General features: G+C 41.8%; 1 protein-coding gene and 1 pseudogene across 1 annotated transcript in view; both read left to right on the top strand.

Moving 5' to 3' along the window:
- Positions 1-20,063, top strand: part of MTNR1B (melatonin receptor 1B) — a 35,502-nt gene extending 15,439 nt beyond the window's left edge. The window contains exon 4 of the mRNA XM_041729921.1: positions 19,997-20,063. Within this exon, the coding sequence (XP_041585855.1) occupies positions 19,997-20,063 (67 nt within the window). The remainder of the gene's footprint in view (positions 1-19,996) is intronic.
- LOC121476702 lies at positions 10,067-10,145 on the top strand (annotated as a pseudogene).
- Positions 20,064-26,745: the final 6,682 nt, after the last annotated feature.

Below are 26,745 nucleotides of genomic sequence, written 5' to 3' on the forward strand. Positions count from 1 at the left end.
AGAAAATATTTGAGATGTGGAAAGTATTTGAGAAATAAAGAGTTCTTAGACTTGACAACAAAGCACAATCTAGCAAAAAAATAGGTTAACTGAACCTCATTGAAATGAAAAAGTTTTGCTCTGTAACAGACTGTTAAGAGGATAAAAAGGCAAACTATAGACAGAGAGAAAATATTTGTAAACCGCATATCTGACAAAGAACTAGTATCCAGAACATATATGAAGAGTTTTCAAAACTCAGTTCTAGTGGGGATGTAAAATGATACCATCACTCTGGAAAACAGTTTACAGTTCCTTATAAACTACCCATGCAATTACCATATGACCCAGCAAAAAACCTGCACACAAATGATCATTCATTCAGCTTTATTCATAATAGTGAAAAACTGTAAACAACCCAGATGCCTTTTGGTGGATAAATGGTTAAATAAACTGTCGTAGGGACACCTGGGTGGCTCAGTGGTTAAGCATCCGGCTTTGGCTCAGGTCGTGATCCTGGAGTCCTGGGATCGAGTCCCACATCAGGCTCCCTTCATGGAGCCTGCTTCTCCCTCTGCCTATGTCTCTGCCTCTCTCTCTTTGTGTCTCTCATGAATAAATAAAATAAAATCTTTAAAATAAATAAATAAATAAATAAATAAATAAATAAATAAATAAATAAACTGTCGTATATCCATGCTATGGAATGCCACATACCAAAAAAAGGAACAAACTATTGATACAAGCAACAATTTGGATGAATCTCCAGGGAATTATGCTGAGTTAAAAAAGTCATCCCAAAAGGCTATATATTGTATAATTCCATTTCTATAACATTTTTTAAATGACAAACTTTATAAATGGAGACAAATTAGTGGTTGCAGAGTTTAACCGGATATGCAGGATATGGTTATGAAAGAGCAACATGAGGTATCCTTGTGATAATGGAATTGTTCTGGGTCTTGACTATGACGGTGGATACAGGAATCCATGTGTGTTATACAATCATGTATAATTAATACACGTACATAAATGAGTATATGGACAGGGGGTTAAATCTGAATGTGATGGGAAGACTGTAGCAATGCTGGTAGCTGGCTGTGATGTTGTACTATACTTTTATAAGATGCTACCATGGGGTACACAAGGTAAGAGGCATACAGGATGTCTGTATTATTTCTTACATCTGCCTGTGAATCTACAGTTATCTCAAAATAAAAAGTTTACCTAAAAAATGAGCAAAAGATTTGGTCACTTTGCAAAAGAAGACACATGAATGGCCTATAAAAACAAAAAAATGTTCAGTATCATCATGAAAATATAAATTTAAACCATAATTATAGTAAATTCTATACTTTTTAGAGTGGCTAAAATCAAAAAGCCTGAAAGTATCTAATGTTAACAAGGACATAGAACTCCTAAAACTCTCATACATTGCTGGATGGAGTGTAAAATTAAATTTTGGGAACAATTTGACCATTTCTTGTAAACATACATTATTATATATAGCTTTTATTTTTTACTATGATTGGTCTTATGATTCAGTTATTCTCCACCTTGGTATTCATGCAAAATAAATGAAAACATATGTCCCTACAAAGACTTGCACACAAATGCTTATAGCAGCTTTATTTACAGTTACCAGAAACTTAGCAACCCAATGCTCATTAATAGAAGAATGAATGAACAAATGACAAGCTTTGTATTTTTCCAAATTCTTCCCAAAAAAGGCACATGTTTATTCTAGTAAGATATAATAAGAAACAATTTGGGAATTGCTTTGGGAAACTATAAACAGTTGTTTTTATATTGTTTTGTTTTTTGGTATACATTTTCAAAGGCACACATCTCTCTTTTTGATGATAGATTTACATTTTGGATGCACAAAAAATCAAAGAGAAACTGGTTGTATCTGTTTGTTAAAAAAAGAGGCATAATTTTCAATCATTGCAGCACATTAGCATCCTCTGAGAAGTTAGAAAAAGTGAATGCCCAGCCATGCTTACTTAATTGCTTTATGATGAGATAATCATTGATTTTGTTTTGTTTTTAAATACTTGTTCTTTTATTTAAAAAAAAAGATTTAATATGTTTATTTGAGAGAGAGAGAGAGCATGAGCAGGGCTTGAGGAGAGGCAGAGGGAGAAGCAGACTCCCCGCTGCATGAGGGCAGAGAAGGGGCTCAATCCCAGGACCCTAAGATCATGACCTAAGCCAAAGACAGGTGCCCCTGTTTGGATTTTAACCAACTGAGCCACCCAGGTGCCCCTGTTCGGATTTTAAAGCTCCCCAGCAAATCTAAAGTGCAGACAGAGTCAAAAACTAAGGCTGGAATTGAGGTTGATTTTCTTGTGCAATTTATATACTGACTTCCAAGGTAGATCCCAAAAAAGGAATTTCCACACATCTCTGGGACCAGAGGGTTGTAGGAACCAGCGTGTGATGTCTCAAGAGGACTACTGTGACAAATAACGCACATTTGAATGTCTGCATTTTAGAGGGTTTCCTGACAAATATATGCCTATTTATAGACACAGTAGAGGGATAGTAAATGTAAAAGATCTATTGACCAGGCTTAATTACCTTAGCAAATAAGTTCAAATGGTTAAATACAAAATTTTCAAAACTGCATTCTATTTTCTGAAGGTAGACTAAGTAATAACAATACTTTGTTTTTCCAATTTGCAGCAATGAAAAAGACTGTAACAATATGATTCTCTGTTTCTTCTCTTGGGGATATCTCATGGTGACAAATTTTAATCTGAAAACTGATCTGAAATGTACCCATAGAGCATCACTGTAACTTCTTATAGTAGTAAAGCACAAGTTTGAGATCAATAAGTCCCTGAAATGCTCTTGGATGAGGCCAACCTGCACATGATGGCTGACCCCACTCTGAAGCAAGGTCAACAGAGAGCCTGGCTAAATGAAGCGGCCTCCCAGTGACCTATTTCAGGTGGCCAGTGTGCACAGCCACACAACAGGCCTGCCAGACAGAGGGATGGCAGTATCGATCTGCCACATGCCAAGTCAACTGCACTCAGCCGTTCCATCCTGGGATGCCTTACCTGTGTTTGGAGAAGGAGGCGCGCAGACAGGAGTCACATGTGGTCCCTGCTCTCTGAGCAGCTCACCATCCTGGGGGAGGGACTTCAAAGCCAGGAGAAAACTCTTATTTTCTAAGTTTTCCTGCTAGACTCCTGATCATTTTGGTCTCTACCACAGAAGGTCAGTGGGGGAGGATGGGGAGTGAGAGGAGGGGGGGACCACAGAATAGTTGCTCGAGTATCTGCTGCAGGGCAGATCTCATGGGAGGGCTGGAACTCCTCATCACCTTTTTATTTCCACGGGGTAGATGCTGTTACAGACATTTTATGGATGAAGAAAAGCTCAAGTAACTTGCTGAAATGTCTACATGGATTGGCCCTGAGTTCACATGGGAGAATCTGGGACTCTAAGTCTCAGTTTCACCATCTATAAAACAGAACAACTACATCTGCCCGATACCCCAGGAGCTGGTGTAAGACCAGACCAATGAGCCATGCATCCATTATGAGGTAGCAGGTGACTCCTGAAAATAGTCTATATCGTGGTAAGCCCCATCGTGTAAATATTTCATAATGTATGCATTTGCTTGACAGGCACGCTGATATTGGTATCCATTTACAATTGCCTCCAAGCAAGCAGTTTTTGCCCTTCAAAATATTTTTGACTCTGATTTATTATCCAATCAGAGCATCTCTAAGGGACCCCTTACCTCCCTGGAACCCCTTAATCAGGGAGCAATTGCTCTTCAGTAGCACAGTAACACATTTTTCTAATTGCACATGGAAGTATAAAATACAGAACCTTCTTAATGTTTGCCCAAAGTGCAATTTCCAAATCAAGTAGTTCCATCACCCCACAGATGGAGCCTGTACACCACTGTTGATGAATGCATTCTAGGGAAGGCAGGGAAATCCATCTTGATGTGGGGCGGGAGAACTCCCATGTTTCTTTGGCTATTTGTCTTCCCTAGTATGGATGGCTATCACATCATTTTCTTCTTCATCCCGCATGGAAAAATTACAGCCCCTACTGGGCTGGCGTGACCCACTAGGTCTGGAGATAGCCACTCAGCATACGCAGCCAGCATCACTCACACAAACAAAGCCCCACCTGGGCCAGGAGAAGGAAGCAAGCAGGATGTGCCTGCAGGCTGCCAAGGTGCCCACAGGGCAGGGTTTTCTGCGAGCAGCGTGGTTTATAGGCTGCAGTGTCTTACCGCCTTGCAAAACATGTGCTGTTTTTCCTTAGCTGCCAGTTTAGGTAGAATGGCCAAATACTTATGGAAATGAAAGAAGGAGCCACTAATGATTGTGTCCAAATCAGGCTATCCAAGGTAAGATGGGCCTAGGTTTAGGGAAAATCCATGGAAACAAGGGAAAGCATCAAAAAAACTTTGAGATATAAGATCTGTCAGAACCAGAAGCAGCACCATTAGCTTCTGTGCACTTGAAGTCAAATGCTTGCAAGAAAAATGGAAGAATTCAACCCATTAGCGGTTTAAATTGAAATACTCCTCTAGATGCCTCACCAGCACGACACCCTCGAGGCTTGCTGTGAACATTCAGTGTAGTCATGTTTGTTGAGTGCTTAGCTGAGCCTGACCCCAAGAGGGTGTTCATCACTTTGTGGCCAAAGGTGGTGGTGGCGGTGGTGGTGGCAGGTGGTGGTGGTGGAAGAGAGAGGAACAGTATCCGGTAGCTGTGTTAGCGGAATGCTAGTGACATCGCTGTGCTGTGGGAGAAGAGGTGTGCACGGAAAGCCTCTCCAAGGCGCCAGAGCCGGCCAATGTGAGCAACCTGGTCCCCTGGGGAAGGAGCCAAGTTGCTCTGGAGTGAGGGGGAGGCGCCGTGGATCCTCTGCAGTTCGGGTTTGCAAATTCAGCTTCCCAAAGGCAGCATGGCATGGTGATCAAACATAACTGAAATTAAATACTGACCTGCCACTTACCAGCAGATCTTAGCCTCCTTGTCTAATTCTCTGACTCCCGGGCTCCCTATTTGTGACACGCAGAGGTTAACAGCCACCATACTGGTCCCAGGGAGCGCAGAATGACTGCATGTAGTCAAGCAGCTGGCACAAAGTTCTTGGTCAGCAAAGCAGCTGTCGCCTCCCTAGAATTTCATATATAATGAGGAAGAAACCAAGGTAGGCAAGATTAAAAGAAAATTCATGTGCTTCACACTGTTTCTTGAAACCAGGTTGTTGTTTTAAATACATTGAGCACAAGGCTTAGAAAGTCACTTTTAAAGAAAACAAAATCTGGGGGATCTGGGGGTCTGGGTGGCTCAGTCAGTTAAGTGTCTGCCTCCAGCTCAGGTCATAATCCCAGGGTCCAGGGTCTTACTTTTGGTCCTGCTTAGTGGGGAGCCTGTTTCTCCCTCTCTTTCTAGCTCTCCTCCAGCCCTGCTTGTGTGCACTTTCTCTCTCTTAAATAAATAAAATCTTAAACAAAATAAAAATAAAGCAAAGTCTAAAGTGCACTAAACCCCAAGTATCATGCATTGATTTCTATTTTAGACTCATTCATGGACTTCAGTAGGATGTGCCTTTGCAAATCACACCTTCCTCTTAAGCTGGAGGCCAGGCCCTATCCACAGTGTCCTCCAGCTCTGAGGCTGCACCATGTCTGAAGGCCTGTGCTCAGACCTCAGGGTGAGATCCAAAGGCATGACAGGTGCCTGTGGCCACCTAGGACGGTGCAGGAGCTGAAGACCTAGCAGAGGTCACTTACTGGAGTTCAAGAGCCATGTTAAGGGAGGGTGATGTGGCCCAAGGTATATGTTGACAAAATGAATCTGGGTGCTCTAGTCGGATATATGGAAGAGAAAACCCAGAGGGCAGGGGGCCATTTGAAAGACTTTAATTCCAGGAAAAGTATAGAGAAAACTCTACTTGGGCTGGTAGCAATAAAAATAGAGTAGGTGGTCAAAGCTAGGAACATCACAGTGATAAAATCTACAGATTTCAAATAGGTTATAAGAAGTTCATTCTGCCACATGCCAATTGAGTCACCACGGCTTGGGACAACCCACCTTCAGACTTTAGGTCCCATTACTTTCCACCCCATCCCAAGAGCCAATCAGAGAACTGTGCTTGGCTTACCTGTGAACTACAGAACTGAGTCTACCTGCGTCTACACAGCTTCATCATTAGTTCTATGAAAATATTTGCCCAGGAAGATAAGGTTTTTGCCAAGGTCTCATTTCACTGTGTGCTTCAGGAAATCCTTATACTCTGATCAACTGGTTTAAAGCAAAGAGTTTGTCCATCTAGGCAAATAGCTCTGCTATGAGAATGATAGATTTTGCTCATCTGGCCAAATGGCTTATTACTAGCCAAGTTTACGTCTCAAGAATTGCTAATTCTAAACTACTATGGCATAAAACCTATTACCTAAATTAGTTATCCATCATAAAAGACTGCCTTAAACTATTAAAAACCAGGCCCCCAAACCTGGCAAATACTCTCCCTCACTTCCCCCATCTGAGATATTACCAAGACTGTCAGTAGGAATTCTCGCTTAAGGCAGCCAGCCTAATGAACCTCACTTGGGCCAAGAGGCTTTCTGGGGACCTTCTGCAGAGCTGACAAGCATCAAGCCAAAACCACCAGCCTGAGGTTCACAACCATACATAATTCCTCCTGTTTTGAGGAATTGTCTCTGGGTCATGATCCCAGAGACCATGACCATGCATGGTCGTACCTATTTCCCTCAAGCTGTGAGACCTCTCTCTGCTCTGACCCACCCCCCACACTCCACCCCCACACTCTTAGTGTTACTTTCCTTTGCCTCATATTAGAGCTGTATTATGTATTTGTTTTATTGCTGTTTGTGGTACCCTCTATATTTCATATAGAGATGCCAATAGTGTGCCTTGCACATGACCAGGGCATGACAAGCTCATTCTAAAAGCGTTTTTAAAGATTTCCAAAGCATTTAAGGAGAACGAGTCAAAGGAAGCATAAGGGATCCCTGTGTGGCACAGCGGTTTGGCGTCTGCCTTTGGCCCAGGGTGTGATCCTGGAGACCCGGGATCGAATCCCACATGGAGCCTGCTTCTCCCTCTGCCTGTGTCTCTGCCTCTCTCTCTCTCTGTGACTATCATAAATAAGTAAAAATAAATAAAAATTTAAAAAAAAAAAGGAAGCATAAAATCTTATTTTTTTTCCCCCTCAAACCAAAATTCTAAAAGCAAGACCTCTGGTATAATTTAGAGTTGTGTTTGGCTTTACAAAATAAACTCCCTCTAGTTCTTTTCAGAATGTTTGATAATTAGCTTTTGGGCTCTTGTACTGCTTCCATGCACACATGCACACGTGCCTGCACACACACATACATCAAACCATGTCAACTTAGATGTCCCAGGACTGTACTTTAGTGTAATTACAGCAGCCTTCTTTGTCTCTTCCATCTTCTGTATCTTCGGCTTGGTGTTTTGAGATACTGATCTACTTCTTTCCCTGATCCTAGATCCTACTAGAAATGTGTCCCGGGCACTGTGCTGGGTACACAGTGGGGCTCCTCTGTGGGTGCAGCCCAGATTTGTATGTGCTGCTGAGGAAGAACAGGTGACAGCACATCACCAGTACCCAGACAAATTCTTTATTTTGCACAGGCACCTGGTTTCTAATTAAGCTTAGGCATAAACAGATAAGATTGATGGATTGCTTCATGATGGAGACAAGTGAGCATCAGGTGATGACAAACCTTGAGAGAAAAACAGTCAAAAGTGAGTACAGTGAGTCAGACACCATGGGACAGACTCAGCAAGAATGCCTGAGAGCTGGTGACCAGGAGGATGGGAACCCACCCTCATAGATCTTCTTGGCCTCATAGGGGCAGCAAACTATGCATGTCCTAAGACTTGAGCAAGATAAATCAGCACAAGCAAACATGCCCAAAGCTCTCTTCCCTTGCCACATTTCATTCTATTTGTCATAGTCCCCCCCCCCCATGCTGTCACCATAACAACCACATTCTATGACAAATGACAGAGCCATCATTGGGAAAGACAGAAGAACCAGACATACCCAATGACTCTCCCATTCAATTTAACCTCAAATTTCCAGTCTCATTCTTTCTGTGAGCTTCAGCGTCTTGAGATAGGTCAGACCTGCCTGTGGATCACTGAAAATTTTCCAGCAGGATCTTCTACATGTTATAACCAGATCAAAGGTGTTTCTTTGACCCTCTCCAAATATTAACTGATCAACTTGATATTAAATGAATATAAAATATGAGTTTGTATAAAAACAAAGGTGAAAATTTCTAAAATAGGAAACGCATGTGTTCTTTTTCTGTCCATAAGGAAATGCAGAGTGACGTGGGTTGTGTCCTGGGATAAATAAAGAGGAACTCTTTCCAAACTTCATGCCTTCCAGACCTCTGCTCTATACATGGAGGAACACTCCCTGTCCCCGATCTGATTCGAGCCCCTTTCAGGAGTCCTTGAAGAGGACTGTTTACCTCACCAGTTACCCCACACCAGTTAAAGCCATCGCTTGGAACTGACTAGACCTAAAATCATGTTTTAGGATGGATAGCCCTTCTCAAAATTTTAGCCAGGGAGAAGATTAGGTTGGATGGACTTTAAAACATAGCCCAAGATTAAGTCTCCCTTATTTTAATGACTCAGAAAAAAATCTTTCAAGGAATTTATTTGTAAGCAACTTATATTGCCCAACTTTTTGTTTACGTACATACTCTGTTGGCTTGTTTACCCCATTATAAATAAAAGTCTCTTAAAAGGCTATCAGAGTAAGTATGGATTATTATTTTGCCTTTTTATTTTAACTTTTTAAAGATTTTATTTATTTATTTGGCACAGAAAGAGCATAAGCAGGGGGAGAATCTGGCTCCCCACCAAGCAGAAACCCCATGTGGGGCTCTATCCTAGGACCCTGGTATCATGACCTGAGCCAAAGGCAAACTCCTAACTGACTGAGCCACCCAGGTGCCCTTATTTTGTCTTTTTAAATAATGAATCATTATTAAGGTGGCTTGAAGGAAAAACAACATGGCTATTTAATCCATCACATGGTGTGTAAACAGATACATGTATATCTACATGCACAGATACGTGTATAGATACACTGCATATATAGATATATCACTTTACACATAGATATATCACTACATCTATCCATCCATCCATGTCACAATAGCCCAGATGTTGCAACAACCTCTTGAATGTCGCTATGTTTCTAATTTCACTTTCTTCTATTTTCCACACTGCAACCAAAGTCATTTTTCGAAATGTAAAAATGGTACTTTCATCTTACTATGCAAATAGTTCTTGTCTCTTTACATTGTTGCAGTTCAAAAGCCCTTCATGATTTTTCTCTCCAACAGCATCATCTGCTGCTCCATTCCCACTCTTCCTCTCTCCTCCAGCCCATGGGAGCCCTCACCATTACCTCAGTGCTCTAGTGGCCTGTGCCTGTGTCCGTACTGGCCCTGCTGGGTCACCTGGCCTGCCTTCTGCCCCCTGTGAGCTCGTGTTCACCCTTTCAAACCTAGATATGTTATCTACTCCCCGCCCCTCAGCTCATTCACCCTCACTTTGGGTCACCACTCTATCCTGTATTTACCTTCATCATACCATTGAAACCAACACTTGTTTATATTTGTGTCCCCTAACGAGGCTGTAAACTGTTTGGGGACAGGGTCTGTGTCTAGTTTTGTCTTTTCTGTGCTGAAAACAGTATACATAGTATACAGTAAGTGTGCAATACATATAAACTGAATGAATGCATGAATGGAATTCTTGAGGATATTTCAATAACCTATAGAGAAACTGGAGAATAAATTTTTTAAGTTGTTCTTAAATTTTATTTATTTTATTTAAGATTTTATTTATTTATTCATGAGAGACACACAGGGAGAGGCAGAAACATAGACAGAAAGAGATGCAGGCTCCCGTGGGGAGCCTGATGAGGAACTTGATCCCAGGACCCTGGGATCAGGACCTGAGCCAAAGGCAGATGTTCAACCACTGAGCCACCCAGGTGTCCCAAATTTTATTTTATTTTAAAGATTAGCTTTGTGCAGTGGCAGTATTGTAGCCAATGAGGTTTATCCAAGGCGCATTTATTGCTAATTACTTTAAAGATTTTACGTCTGCCTTTGGCTCAGGGTGTGATCCTGGAGTCCCAGGATCAAGTCCTACATCAGGTTCCCAGCATGGAGCCTGCTTCTCCTTCTGCCTATGTCTCTGTCTCCCTCTCTCTTTCTGTCTCTCATGAATAAATAAATAAAATCTTTTTAAAAATAGTATTAAAGATTTTATTTATTTGAGACAGTAAGTGACAGAGAGAGCACCAGTAGGGGAGGAGTAGAGGGAGGGGGAGAAGCAGACTCCTCCTGGAGCAGGGAGCCTGATGCAGGGCTTCATCTCAGGACTCCAGAATCCTGACCTGAGCCGAAGGCAGATGCTTAACCAACTGAGCCACCCAGACACCCCTGATGTCCTCAAATTTTAGATTCACATAATTTCTTGCCCTTATGCTCTACTGAAGCTAGTATGGATCCCAAAGGACCAGTGTTAAGGAAAGCCACTTTCAAACCCTTTAAAAATTTTCACAGAGCACTAAACTTGTACTCATTAGGATGATACAAATATAAATTAAGGGTAACCTTAATATCTCTTAATATAGCCTGAACCATTTAATCTCAGGTTCACATAAAGCTCATTGCAGTAATGTGTAAGTAGATCAGTGGGCCAGAAACAAGTCTAAAGACAGAGTCACATACATATATTCAGAATACAAAATCTGTTACTACAAATCAGTAAGGAAACAACAGTATATTTAGTAAATTGTACTTATATAGCTATCTCTTCATCTTGGAGAAAGTAAAGTGGCAAAATATGTTATGAATAAAATTCTAAAAAGAAAACAACAGATTAGCAGAGAATATTTGCAACACCTTAAAAAAGTAATAATATCTAAATTATGGTTTATAAAAAACTTATAACATAAAAATTAAAAAACAAAAGGTCAAATAGACATAATGAACAGAGGAGGAAATATAAATGACTGTTAAACATTTGAAAAATATTCAACCAAAAATTTTTTTAAATGCCAATGTGGGGATCCCTGGGTGGCGCAGCGGTTTGGCGCTTGTCTTTGGCCCAGGGCGCGATCCTGGAGACCCGGGATCGAATCCCACGTCAGGCTCCCGGTGCATGGAGCCTGCTTCTCCCTCTGCCTGTGTCTCTGCCTCTCTCTCTCTCTCTCTGTGACTATCATAAATAAATAAAAATTAAAAAAAAAATAAATAAATGCCAATGTGATATCGATATCATTTTTCACTCACTAAATTGGCAAACAGATTCAAGATCGAAGATATTCAATATTGGTGAGGATATAAACACTATTATTCACTGTTATAGAAATGCAACTTTTGTTTTTTTTTAAAAAAAGATTTTATTTATTTATTAATGAGAGACACAGAGAGACGCAGAGACATAGGCAGAGGGAGAAGCAGGCTCCCTGTGGGAAGCCCGATGTGGGACTCGATCCCAGCAGCCCAGGATCATGATCTGAGCCAAAGGCATATGCTCAACCACTGAGCACCCAGGCATCCCAGAAATGCAAGTTTTTATTAAATATTTGTAAAATAAATTTTTAGTGCTTATCAAAATTTTATATGTGTATACCTAACTATTTAACCTGTAGAAGTATCTGTATATTTTGGATATAATAATGTATAACACCTCCTTATTTGTAGTGTTGAAAAATTGGATTCAGTTTAAGTGTATGTCAACAGAATCATGGTTATATAGAAAGCAGTACATAGAAATTACGGGATATTGGGACACTTGGGTGGCTCAGTGGTTGAGCATCTGCCTTTGGCAGATCACTGGTTCTCTCCCCAGTGGTCCCAGGATCAAGTCCCACATCAGGCTCCCTGCATGGAGCCTGCTTCTCCCTCTTCCTATGTCTCTGCCCCATTCTCTCTCTCTCTCTCTCTTCTGTGTGTGTCTCATGAATAAATATTCATGAGCAGTGTCTCATGAATAAATAAATAAAATATTTTTAAAAAATTATGGGATACTTTACTGGTGTTCAAAAGCATAGGTAGATCTATATACTAACATGGATTGTTACATAGGTTAAGTGAAAAGATTAAGGATCCCCCCATATTATAACTTCTATGTATGTATGTTCATCCATTGATAATTTGTATATACATAACACAAGGTCTGGAGATATGTTCACCTAATTTTTACCTTTGGGAAAAGGAATGGACTATGACTGTAGGGAAAGACCCTCCATGTTTTTCTTTATCTAATCTTTTATTGTCTTTTCTTTCCAACTTGAACATGTCTTATTTGGGGGAATAAACAATAGAGAGATTAAAAAATTTTAAGTGTACCACTAACTAGAACTCTTGTTATCTATCATGATATCACTGAACAAAGATGGCTTAATCACAGCAAAAGAAGATTAACGTACAATGTCTAGATGAACTCTCTGAGGCTACTGGTGCTAACAAGGGACAGGGTGAGGCAGACATAGTTTGTTGCATTAATAAGATTGGGAAGAAGTATACCCAACACCTAGAACCAGGTATTCAGGGAAAATGGTGAGAGGTACAGGTCAAGGCTAACAGCCAGTGTCCACAATCTCAGAGATTTACAGGGAATCCTCATACCAGGTGGCAGACTAGGAAAGGAAAGTGGAATGTGGTTGGCAGCAGGGATCAGAGACCTAGCCAAAAGCCTGGAGTGCGGGGAACAGACCTCAGGCCGTAGGGTGGAGCTTTGGGAGATAGCAAGAGCAAAGGAGAGCCTTCAGAGTACAATCTACCTGAGTCAGAGGTCGTGACAAGGCCACAGCTACGGACCCATAAAGAGAAAAGCAGACCCCAGTTTTAGAACGGTGGTGAGCTATCTGTTCACATGAAATGTGACCATTGACCAGGGTGTAGGGTAGGGACAGACCTATATCATAGTGCCACATGTTCTGAACTCTGGGTAAGAAGACTGTGGAAAGGGCAAACAGTCAGGTATTGGTATAATTCAGGGTAACTGAGAAAGTGCTGCAGACCTTGGCCTCTTAGTTAGCTCTCCAAAACTGTATGATCAGAATATGTTGGTCTAGACTGGAGATCAAAAAACAGGACCCCACAACACAATCTGAAGAAATATTAGAGATAGTGCTGACTCAAAATGAAGATTTCTAGAATCTCTGGTAGATATTCCTCAAAGAAGGCTTCTTATTTTGAGAGTCATTAGGCATTGAGAGACTGGTCACGTATCTCCGCGTTAGGTCTAAGCACATCGATCTTGTTGGTTCTCTCTCCTGAACTTTCCAGGAGAAGTATCTACCTGTAATTGATGGAGTAGCAAGCAAAAGGAAGAGACACCAGTGCTGTCTTAGATTTATGACCCCTTTTTTCACTCAAGGTAAGAACTCCAGAATTCAGAATACTATATTCTTATCTGATACATGGGACTAGATTAAATGTTGAACTACATGATAGATGAAGCTGAATTAATTAATGTCAGTTCTCATATAAATGGCTTATGATGAGAAACAATGAAATTAAGGAGAGTTGATGTGATACATCATCATTCCTCTTCATTTAATCCAGCTGAGAGGTGGGCCAGAGGAAGATGCATTGCATAAATGAAAAAATGGGCAGAGTTGGTAATATGTTTACATTCATTTCCTTTTCAGAGTTGTCAAGAGTTGTTCTCATGAACCTAAAATTCATATTTAGTGTACAAACAAGCTCCATGCTTTCATTTAAAAGCAATCTGGCTTGTTCTGTCTGGCAATAACATAACCCTTTATTTTAGCAACACAAATTTGGATGGAAAATCAGGGCAAGTTTTCAATGGCTGAAATATTAAAGCTTTAACATCTTTCTAGTTAAGTCCTGGATGAGATGAGCTCCCTTGAAGCCTGGCACACATGATAGCAGGGAATTCAGTATTCCTCCAACTTGGCCCACGTGCTTTCAGAAGTCAAAGCCAGACTATCCCCAGGAACTACAGAGTCCAGTCTGATGAGCAAATCCACAGTTTTTCCTAGTCATTATCTCCCTGCTCTCTGCGAGGGATGGGTGCTCCATGGTAAAGCAGAGAAGTATCCTGACTTAGGTTCCAGGGTGCAAGTATGTGAGAGAGGAGACATTCCTTTAGATTGCAAAAATCTAGTATGCTAATTTTGTTACCAACTGATATGCAACCAAAGTATTTTTTAAATTCATTAAATGAGGGATGCCTGGGTGGCTCAGTGGTTGAGCGTCTGCCTTTGGCTCAGGGTGTGATCCCAGTGTCCCAGGATTGAGTCCCACATCGTGCTCCCTGCATGGAGCCTGCTTCTCCCTCTGCCTGTGTCTCTGCCTCTCTTTCTGTGTCTCTTATGAATAAATAAATAAAAATCTTTTAAAAATTCATTAAATGAGTACATACCTACTAGGCCTGGTGGGGTTGAGGAGACCAAGGTGAGTAAGTCAAAATTCCAGTCCTGGAGAGATTCATGGTCAGGGACATAGACACCTGAACAGAGAATGTGTCAAGTACAGTAACAGAGCAAGATCAAGGTGCTGTGAGAGCATTTTGTAAGCTTGTGGAAATGGTAGATGTCCCCCCAGAAACACCACCTTCAGGCAGTGCTCAAATTAAATAGATAAAAGGTCACCAGTCAGAGGGAAGATGATGTGTGAAGCAGACAGAAATGCAAAGAAAAGGCATTGAAGCCTGGAATGCATAGTTTGATTCTATGCCTATCAGATTGTCAATGATTAAAATTATATATGTGATACTGTGTGGCCAACAGTATTGGAAACAAGCCCTTTCAGGTTTGCTGGTTAGGGTGGAGGCTGGTCCAAGCCCTGTTGAGGACAACTAGGGAGATCACTCATGTTCACAAAGACACCTATGGGTAATCTAGCAGTTCCTCTTTTAGGAATGCAACACAATGGTGCCAAAAAAAACAAAACAAAACAAAAAACAAAACAAAAAAGAAAGAAGTCTCAAAAGAATGAGTTGGAAGGATCTCCAAGATATATTACTCGGGAAAAGCACAAGCTGCAGAACAGCAGGTATGAAAGACTACTATTTGTGTAAAAAAAGGGACATTATAGAATAAAGAATAAATATAAACATTCAATACTGTATGCATAAAATGTCTCTGAAAAGACACAAGGAACTTATAAATGTGTTGCCTCAGGAGAGAAACTGGCAGGTGTCTTTTCTTTCTTTCTTTCTTTCTTTCTTTCTTTCTTTCTTTCTTTCTTTCTTTCTTTCTTTCTTTCTTTCTTCTTTCTTTCTTTCTTTCTTTCTCTCTCTCTCTTTCTCTCTCTTTCTTTCTCTCTTTCTTTCTTCTTTCTTTCTTTTTCTTTCTTTCTTTTCTTCTTTTTCTTTCTTTTTTTTTTTCCTATGGTGAGAACTATTAAGATCTACCCTCTCAGAATTTCATGTGTGTAAAACAGGATTGTTAATTACAGTCACATTTCTGGATGTTAGGTCTCCAGAACTTACTCACTGTGTATAACTGAAAATGTACCCTATGGCCAACATGTCCCCATTTCCTCCTCCCCTTAACCACTGGCAACCAGCATCTACTCACTATTTCTGTGAGTTTGACTATTTATGTTTCAAATAAAAGTGAGATTATGCAGTATTTGTCTTTCTGTGTCTGGCTTATTTCACCTAGCATAGCGTCCTCTATGTTCATCCATGTTGGATGGCAGGATTTCCCTTTTATTTCAGGCCAGATAATGTCCTATTGTGTGTGTGTGTGTGTGTGTGTGTGTGTGTGTGTATAACATTTCTTTATCTATTAATCCATCAATAGACATTTAAATTATTTCCATATCTTGGCTGGTGTGAATAGGCTGCTGTGAATGTGAGAATACAGCTATCTCCTTGATCTCCTAATTTCATTTTCTTGATATGTACCCTTTCATAACTTTATTTATATGTTTATTTATTTTTAAGTAGGCTCCACACCCAACGTGGGTCTTGCACTCACAACATTAAGATTGGAACCTGAGCTAATATCAAAAGTTGGATGCTTAACTGCCTGAGTCACTCAAGCATCCCTTTTAAATTTTTTTATTTTGATTTTTAATTTTTTAATTGTATTCCCTTCCAAAACTTTAAAGTGTATGGTTTGTTTACAAGAATAATCTACTGCAGGGGGAGCTGTGGGAGATGAGTGCAAAAAGGTTGTGCGTGAAAGGCTCATTACCTCAATTTAAGAAGAAAGGCATAGTGGAGTGATGTGTTGGTGTTCAGGACATCAGCCTTGGTGGCAGAGAGACCTAGCTTTAGAATCCCACCCAACACTTCCTGGCTGCCTTTGGGACAGTACTTGGCATGTTTCCAACCACAGGAGGTCTCAATAAGTCCCGCTCCTTCCCTCCTTCTCTTTTTAACTGTCTACTATGTCCTGGCTTACCTGGATAACAGGGTGTTCACTGAGGCAGACTTGCGGGGGGTGGTGCGCATTTACCTCCTTGGTGCCTAGTGCTTTTCCAAGCCCTTTTTCTATTAGAAAAGGCAGTTAAAAAATGAGACCCATTGTTTTAATTATTTGTTCACCAGGGGACACATTACTACAGTTTCATGCATCTCAGAGGGAGGGCTCATGAATCAATATAGCACAGAGGAAACAAAGTGAAGATGGAATTGAATGTGAGAGGCTACACAGAAGTGCCCTCAGATTAGCTCAGGCAATTCAATTTACCATGGCCCTCGCCATCAGCAAAATGTCATTACACTGTACTTCACTTCCTTCCTAGAATGACTAAGCGGATGAACAAGGCTCATATTGTCATGCAAGCAGTTTATCATCATGGTTTGGAATGTAGCGGGCTCTCTAAGGAACCAAGGAGACTGGAGATTTTGACTGTCAGGACCCAGAGTCCTTATGGTGGCAGGACCTGAGGACCACAGGACTGGAAGCTCTTAAGGCCACCTAGAGAGGGGAATGGAAGGGTAGGAGATTCCCAGGGACTTCTCATTTATCCTGGTATAAACTAATATTTTGGTGTCTACATTTTATAAATTAGAAAGTGCCTCTCTTCTGGGTTTCTTCCCTTTTCTGATTTGTTCTTTCATTTATCCAACACATATTTGTTAAATGCCTATTTGTTCAACATCGTGTCAAGCAGTCAGAACTCATAGAAGAATAAGACCGTTTCTGTCCTCAAGGAGTTCATTCCTCTATATGCCCTTTACCTCCTTCCTACTGAATTTGCATTCTTCAGTTCAGAATGTCTACCAGTATCAACATCAAATGTGTGTACACACACAGACACACATAGCTGTTGTTGCTAAAAGACTGGTAGTATAAACTTCAGTTTATACTGAAACCTTCAGTTTAACCTTCAGTTAAACTATAAACCTTCAGTTTATAAAAACCTTCAGTTTTTCTCTGGAGAAATCATCCCAGGCCTCAACATTTGATAATGGTGATTCCAAGACTTGGTATATGTACTAGACTACTTGAACTAAGTGGCCAAATTTAGCATGACCAATAATAGATCAAACTGACAGTATGCACCTCTTGGCATAATTCAATGGGAAATACAAATTATTTGTATCAAGTCAGTAGAAAACAATCAGAAGAACCCAGAACCCGGGCATCCTACAAGACAACTGGCTTGGCCTTTTCAAAAATGTCAATGGCAAGTGTGGTAGCTACTTTCCAATATGGCCCCACAATGATCATAGCCTCCTGGTACTCATGCCCTGGTGTAATCCCCTCCCACATTGACTAGAGTTTTGCAGAGTTAACTATATATGGCTTCTGAGGTGAAATCATAAAGGATATTGTGGCTTCTGCTTTGTATCTTCCTAGATCAGTTGCTCTGGAGGAAGCTAATCATCATGGCCTGAGAAGCACACATAAATACTCCTACAGAGTGGTCTATTGGTGAGGAACTCTCCTGCCAGCAGCTGGAACCATCTTGTCAGCCATGTGGGTGAGCCACCTTGGAAGTGATACTCCAGCCTTGAACAAGCCTTCAGATAACTGAATTCTCAGGTGAACTATTGACTACTTCATGAGAGACCCCAAATCAAAACTATACAACTAAGCCATTCTCAAATTCCTACCAATAGCAAGTACGAGATAATAAATGTTTAGAGTTTTTTTAGACACTAAGTTTTATGGTTATACAACAATTTGCTATTTTCTTATACAACAATAGATGGCTAATACATCATGGAAGAAAACAAAAAGCAAAAGGACGATTCTAGATTAAAGGAGATTAAAAGAACATAACCACCAAGGTTAAGATACAGCTCTTCATTGAATTCTGGAAGTGAGGACACAGCTAACAGGATGTTTATTTGGAGGAAGATTGGGGAAATTTAGATAACATTTTTGAATCAATGTTAAGGTTTTGGATGTGATAATGGTATTGTGGTTAAGGGAGTTAATGTCTTTGTTCTTAGGAGATGCAAGCTGGAGTAGTCAGGTGAAATGTCATGATGTACATAGCATTTAATACTTTTCACCAAAAATTTATGGAAAGAGATAAAGCAAATGAAATAAATTTTGGTGAAGGTTATGTTGTTTACTATTCTATTCCTTTGGGTTTTTTTTAATACATTTGAATATTTTTAAAATAAAAATTGGGGAGGAAATGTGCATGCAACTTGAACCAATAATTACCTTCCAAGTATTTGTCCTAGTGATATAACTAGAATGACCACAAGAGTTTTTAAAAAGATTTATTTATTTGTTTACTTTGGAGATAGGGAGAGCACAGGAGGGAGGGGGAGAGGTGAGGTGGAGAGTCTAAAGCAAACTCCATGCTGAGCATGGAGCCAGATGTGGGGCTTGATCTCAGGACCCTAAGATCATGACCTGAGCCGAAACCTAGTTGGATGCTTACCACCTGCACCACTCAGGTGCCCCTTTTATTTAAAGAACTAGAAGAATTTTTATCATCTTTTTCATAGTAGTCAAAATGCAATTTTTACATGGATATTTTTAGGCTATTTTTTATATTTTTAGATATTTATTTTTTAAATATGCCTTCCAAATTATAAAATTAAATTGTCCACTATGTAAATACTCAACCAGTAGAAGAATCATTAAGTTACATCAATACTATGGAATACCATTATACCATAAAAAATGATGTTGGAAATGAATATTATCCATATTTTTTTAAAACCTAACCAAGTGAATAAAAAGCACATAATAAACCAGCAGGATTAGCATGATCTTATTTCTAGAAAACATGTGTGGAAAAACATGTGGAAGAATAATTCCACAAGAAATCCCACTAGGGTGCTATTTTGTGTCACCAAATAGTGGATATTTTTTCCTTCTTTTTACTTGCCTGCATTTCCTAATTTTCTTCAATGAATATGCACTGACTTTGTTATAAGGTAAAAAAAAGAAAAAGAAAAGGTTACTATTGTTTTGAAAAGATGGAGGTGCTGTTTCATTTTGGTGTCCTACACTTATATGCAAACTGGCTCCTATCCTCATGAGAAAAATCAGGTTAGCCTAGTTCATGTTGAGGACATGAAGCGTAGACCTAACATGAACCTTGGAACGGTTAAAAAGAAAAGTCCAGGGATCCCTGGGTGGCTCACTGGTTTAGCGCCTGCCTTCGGCCCAGGGTATGATCCTGGAGTCCCCGGGTCGAGTCCCACATCAGGCTCCCTGCAGGAGCCTGCTTCTCCCTCTACCTGTGCCTCTACCCCTCTCTCTTTATCTCTCATGAAAAAAATAAAATCTTAAAAAAAAAAAAAAAGAAAGAAAAAGAAAAGTCCAGTTGGCCCAACAAATAAACATACAAGTGAGTCCTAACCAACCCAAATGAGTAGAATTTCCTCTGCATAGTTAAGCTGGACAGTCCAATCCAAAGGTGACCCTTCGGTCCCTCCTGTGCCCTTGCCCCAGACACTGCTATGTCTCAAAGGTCCTCTTTTGGGAGTCCCTAGTGGGGTTCCTGGATTTCCCCCTATTTTTGCTCCTCCCATAGCTGCTCCCAGAAGGCCCTCATCCTAGTGGCCATTCTCCTGGACCTCTGTGATTCCTGGCTCCCATGAGGAGGAGGCTCCTCCTTCACTGCTGCTACTGCCCTCTCTCCAGATTACAGAGCCCTCTGTCCCCCTTTCTCAGAAAGAAAAAAAGGCACTGTCCCAAAGGGTCATCTTCAGGCCTCACTCACACCAGCTGCTTCTTCAATGCTTATCCCAAAAGCTAAGGCAAGAAGGACTCTGAGTCACAGACTTCCAGTCTTCATGCCGAGATACATCCATACCAGCTGGAAGAAGGTACAAGCCTTCACAGTGTCCCTCACTTTGCCCACTCTATGGGGAGCTTGCCTTTTTATTTTTATTTTTTGCTTATTTGAGAGAGAGAGCATGAGTGCTGGGGGGGTGGGGCAGCAGAGGGAGAGGGAGTCTGATGCTGCGCTCCTTTCCAGGACCCTGGGGTCATGACCTGAGCCAGAGGCAGACGCTTAACCCACTGAGCCACCCAGGTGCCCCGAACTTGCCTTTCAATTCTGTATTATGGCCCAATTTCCATCCTCTGAAGGCACATGCAGATTCCCTGGGGCTAACCTCTCTGACCTCACGTGTGTAGTTCAGGCTGCAGGGCTTCAGAGTTGTCCACATGTGAACATCCACTTGTGCACTTGGTGATCACGAGGCAGTGAACTCCGGTCCTCCCCCTGAGGGAGGAGCCCCTGGGCTCAGCCGGCGGCCGCGCGGCCCGGCTCCAGGCTCCACGCGGCGGCTGGTGCAGCAGGTGCCCGGGCTTTCCAGACGCACCTGACCGGGAACTCGGCTTGCTCATTTACCCGCCCGGGCACGGGGGAAGTTATTTAATTTTCCGAGTCTCATAGTTTCCTTAGCCGTGAAATGAAGATCAAAGTATTTAGCTAATTGGGTTCGATGATGATAAGCACGAAGGACGCGGTGCTCGGCCAATTTCCGTGTTCACCCTCAGTTTGGATTTGGCCACACTCGGCAGTTTCTCTCTCCCTCTTTTCTCTTTTTCTTTCTTAAGATTTTATCTATTTATTCATGGGAGACACAGGCCGAGGGAGAAGCAGGCCCCCGCGGGGAGCCCATGCGGGACTCGATCCCGGGACCCGGGGTCCGCCCGGGCGGACGCGGACGCTCCCCCGCCGGCCCCCGGGGGCCCCCTCGGCGGTTTCTCTTAGACACGGGGCCCCCCAGGCCGCGGAGGACCAGGCTCAGGCTCACGACCCGGCAGCCGGCGCGGGGAGCGGCCGTAGGGCGCGAGCCCCGGGAAGGGCTCGGAGCGCGGGGCAGAGGCGCGGCTCGCAGCCACGCGGGGAGGCGGGGGCGGGCGCGGGCGCGGGCGCGGGCGGGGCCCACTGTGACCGCGGGCTCCCGGCTCCGCTGGCGCTGCCCGACTACTGAGCGCTCCCCGTTAAACTACTGCGCGCTTGCATGGACACCGGCTGCTCTGCACTGGGGGTCCTGGGAGGGCTGGGAGGCAGCCTGGCTGTGGGATGGGCAGGGGACGGGAGGGCCTTGCAAGGTGACACACCCCAAGGTGCCCCTTCTAAACCCTTCCTGGGTGGCACGGGGCGGGGCCCCTATTGGACAAGACCTAACGTGAAGTGCCCTGGCAGATCCCACTTCACGTGGCCTGTGCAACAGCCTGCGGGTGGAGAGGCAACCACCAGATACGCAGCCTCAATCACACGAGGGTGGGTAAGGAGTTAAAAAACAAACAGGTGGGGAGGGGACACCTGGGTAGCTCAGCCGTTGAGCATCTGATGCCTTTGGCTCAGGGTATGATCCGGGGTCCTGAGATCGAGTTCCGCATCGGGCTCCTCGCAGGGACCTGCTTCTCCCTCTACCTGTGTCTCTGCCACTCTCTGTGTCTCCCATGAATAAATAAATAAAATCTTCTTTTTTTTTTTTAAAGGCAAGCAGGTGAGGAATTTCAGTGAACCAACATGTAATAGCACAGTGGATGAAGGGAAGACGAGCTGGAGAAATTGAGCCAGAATTCAGAGGTGAGCAGTAACTTTTTAAGGGATGTCTATGGCCACTGGCAAAATTGAGCCATGACCAGTCGAGGAACCAAAAAGAGTATTATTTTGATGTTCCCGATGTGGTGCCTGATACACGGTGGCTACTCACCAAATTCTGTTGAACGAATGGATTAGTTTCGTGAGCCAAAGAACAAACTTTATGCTTCTCTTGAGACCTGGTGAAAGGGGCTACCGCGGGAAACTCTCGTCCGTCCTTCCCAGCCTCTGCAGGCATAAAGAAAGAAATTCAACAGATTATTTTTATTCTTTTCTCTATGCATTGGGGGCTTCATTAATCTTCCGGGTAAAAGAAGAATCTAAAATATCTCTTTGCCTCCCCAAGAATAAGTTCTACTTCTTTAAAGAGGGCCAGAATTTTCCTAAGATGGGCTCAATGCAGTAAAGAGATGGATTTAGGAAAAATGCTATAATTCCTGTTTTTTGGCCCCGGGGCTGTAAATTACTGTGTAGGATTGTGGGCTCTGCCACTGGCACATTGCCATGTTGTCTAGTGACTGCTAGAGCAGAAAAATGGCAGGCTCATGTTGTTGGGAGGGTGCAAGGTCACGCAATGACATATGGAGAGTGTGTTTTTGCTAAAAGCCCCCAGCTTCCTCATAGGACCTGCTTTAGCTAAAAGGCATGCACACAGTCCGGTGCAGACAGGTTTGTAGAGATAGCTATTGCCATAGCTTCTCCTCCCTGGATTTCCGCAATTTATTTTTTGTCATTTGTTTTTTAGTTATTTGGACCAAATTCAAAATCATAAAATAAAACCATCTCATGTTATTTTGTTAGACCTGATTCATCTCGGGGCACCTGGGTAACTCAGTGGTTGAGTGTCTACTTTCAGCTCAGGTGGTGATCCCGGGATCTGGGATTGAGTCCCAGATTGGGCTCCCCTGAGGGAGCCTGCTTCTCCCTCTGCCTGTGTCTCTGCCTCCCTTTCTGTGTCTCTCATGAATAAATAAATTAAATCTTAAAAAAAAAAAAAAAAAAGATCTGAAGCACCTAATCTTTTCTGATCCTAATTACACAATAAAATATTTAACATTTATTGAGTGTCTACTCCGTGCCAGGTACTTTGTGGACTGCCTTTAATTTCATAGCAAGCCTGAAGGTAAGTATTATTAACATCTTCATTTTATAGGCTATGAAACTAAGGCGCATCGGTGGCTTGCCCAAGATGACATGCTAGTATGTAGGCAGAGGTAGAGTTTGATGCCAGTAAATTTCACTCTCAGCCCATGCCTTGGCCAGATTATAACACATTGCTTTAGCCACTTTCATGAGGATGCCTTTGAGATCTTTACTCAAGCCACTAATGGAGATACTGAGCCTGGGGCCAGGGCCTGGGACCGGTCATAAGCCCTGCTACTTGGAAGCTTCCTCTGGGTCACCTTCTTGGCCTAATGGCAATCTGAATCTCCCTGGTGCTTTGCTATTCATACAGATTTCTCCATGATGTGCAGAAAGGTATCAGGGCACTTCATGTTAGGTCTTGCCCAAATAGAGGTACCTATGCCCCCTACCCTCATCTGTTCGTTCAACCTAACTCCTTTGTTAAAGGACATTAGATTTGTCCACCATGAGTTATTACTTAAAGAAAGCATGCTGAAGCCTATCTTCAGGTTTCCTCTCCCAGATTTATATCCCCTGCCTCCCTCTCTCTTCCTTGTCTTGTTTTACTAAGGATTTGAGGTGTCTTATAGGGAAAACCTGTAGTATAATGGTAAAGCACAAATAAGCACTATAAAACAGGATGAGGAGCTTTAAATCAGAATAGGAAGACTGACAAGGGGCAGAAAATAAATCCAATTATGCAGACTCTAAAGGTTTTTGTAGTTGATACAGTTGAGCCTAAAGCTGTTTGAGACAGCCCATGACAAAATTCTTATCACAATGGGGAAAAAAGTTCATGCTGGGTACTCAGGAGGAGAAAAAGCTTTGTTTAGATTTAGTTTTATAAGAAAATGTTCTCATCCTGTTTTGTTAAGAGTGCTCACCTTCAACTCTTTCCAGAATCTTGCTTGGAACTGACCTGATCCATACCTGTCAGATGCTTGCACAATCTACTTTCTTCTTCTTTATAAGAAAATGAAATTAGGGACAGCCCCGGTGGCGCAGTGGTTTAGCGCTGCCTGCAGCTTGGGATGTGATCCTGGACCCGGGATCGAGTCCCACATTGGGCTTCCTGCGTGGAGCCTGCTTCTCCCTCCGCCTGTGTCTCTGCCTCTCTCTTCGCTCTCTCTGAATGAATGAATAAATAAATCTTAAAAAAAATGAAATTAATTTATCTGACTTCTAGTACTTTCAACAACTATTACAAGGCCACAAAGAGGCTTCAGGTGCTACTTAAAATCAGGAGGGAAATTTCTAGAAGAAAAAAAGACATCAATTCTTCTTACTTCTTACTGAAAAGGATTGTATGCATGGTCTATGCATTTATTCTACAAATCTGAGCACATATTATATGTGGAATTGAATGATAAGCCTAAACTTTGAATCAGTCTTTAAAAATATTAAAGGAAATTATGGGGATCCCTGGGTGGCTCAGTGGTTTAGCGCCTGCCTTCGGCCCAGGGCGTGATCCTGGAGTCTCGGGATCGGGTCCCGCATCAGGCCCCCTGCCTGCGTGGAGCCTACTTCTCCCTCTGCCTGTGTCTCTGCCTCTCTCCCTCTCTCTCATGAATAAATAAATAAAATCTTTTAAAAATATATTAAAGGAAATTATGTTACCATGATTTTTTAAAAGACTTTATTTATTTATTCATGAGAGACACAGAGAGAGGCAGAGACATAGGCAGAAGGAGAAGCAGGCTTCCCAAAAGGGAGCCTGATGCAGAAGTAGATTCCAGGACCCTGGGATCACAACACAACCTGAGCCAAAGGAGATGCTCAGCACTGAGCCACCAGGCAACCCACCATGATATTTTATAGAGAAAATAATTTATTGCTTAAATTGAAAACATTGCAAGCTCCGCTTCTCCTTCAGTTGTGAAATGTAACACATACAAAATAGTGCATAAGGTATACATGCATAACTGGCTTATAATTATAAGGCAAATATCCATGTAACTACCACTCTAGTCAAGAAAAAAACTTTGTCAACACCCCAGAAGCTGCCTTCGTGGCCATTCTCTATCCCAAACATCTCCACTCAAAGAGTTAACCACTATATTAAATTGTGTAATGAATATTTCTTTACTTGTATCATTTTGTGACCAATGTGTATAACCTAAATAACATTAGTTTTGCCTGTTTTGATTCTACTATGCTTGTTTTGAGTCTATTATGAAGGAATCGTACTGCGTGTCATCTTTTATGCCATGATCATCCATGTATCCCAGCGCACACATGCACATATTTTGCTAGAGAATATGGCTAGGAGCGGAGCGGTGGGTTCTTAGGTTATGTGCATCTTCAAATTTACTGAATAGTATCCAGTTGTTTTTCAATGTGGTGGTGCCAATTTATGGTCCCTCTCCTGGCCATCATTTTGGTAGTGTAAAATATTTTAATTTTGGCAATTAGGAGGATATGCAATGTTATCTCCTTAATTTGCATTTCCCTAATGACTAATATGTTGAAGGATAAGTAAGCATTTATCGTGCATTTGGATCTTTTGCAAAGTACCTATTGAGGATTTTGATCTAGTCTTCTTTTTTTTTTTAATTTTTTTTTTTATGATAGTCACAGAGAGAGAGAGAGGCAGAGGCACAGGCAGAGGGAGAAGCAGGCTCCATGCACCGGGAGCCCGACGTGGGACTCGATCCCGGGTCTCCAGGATCGCGCCCTGGGCCAAAGGCAGGCGCCAAACCGCTGCGCCACCCAGGGATCCCCTTGATCTAGTCTTCTATTGGGTTGTTGTTTATCTATTCTCATTGATTTGCAGGAGTTTGCCATATGTTCTGCATTCTGGTATGCTATTGATTTTATGTGAGACAAATATCTTCTTCCCTTTCTGTGGCTTGCCTTTTTATTCTCTTTACAGTGTTTTTTGCTGTTGTTGTTTTGTGGGTTTTTGTCTTTTGTTGTAGTTTTCTTTTTTTTTTTAACAGAAGTTCTTCATTTAATATCCAATTTATCAAACTTTTCCTTTATTATTGTTTTCACGTCTTGACGGAATCCTTCCATATTCTTTAGAATGTTGTCTTTCCCATGGAATCAACTTTGCGTATGGAATAAGGTTGGAATGCAACTCCATTTTTATCCATATCTATATCTTATTGTCTCAGCACCATTTATTGTAAAGGCTGACCTTACTCGTGAACCTGCAGGGCCTCTTCTGCAGTGTCAATGTTTCCCTGCCCACATATTAATAGATTTTTTAAAGAGTTCTCTACTGTGTTTTACTGTCCTATTTATCTCTTCCTGCACTAAACCACATTTCCTTAAATATTATACCTTTAAAATTAGCCTGGATTTCTGGCAGACCAAATTCTCTACACTATTCTTGACCATTTGGAGCTCTTAGCAATTTCCATAAAAATCTTAGCATCATCTTATTGAACCCTACAAAAATCTTGTTAGGACTTTGGAATTACAAAAATCTAGATAAATTTGTGGAAAAAATTACTATGTGACAATATGGGGTCTTTGCATTATGGTTATTCGATTTATTTAGGTTTGTTCTCATTTCTTTCAGTAAGATTTGTTCTTTTCCCTGCAAGTTTTTGAACATAATTTTTTTTTCAAGATGCTTCATATTT

This window comes from Vulpes lagopus, chromosome 15 (genome assembly GCF_018345385.1).
Source record: "Vulpes lagopus strain Blue_001 chromosome 15, ASM1834538v1, whole genome shotgun sequence".
NCBI lineage: Eukaryota > Metazoa > Chordata > Mammalia > Carnivora > Canidae > Vulpes > Vulpes lagopus.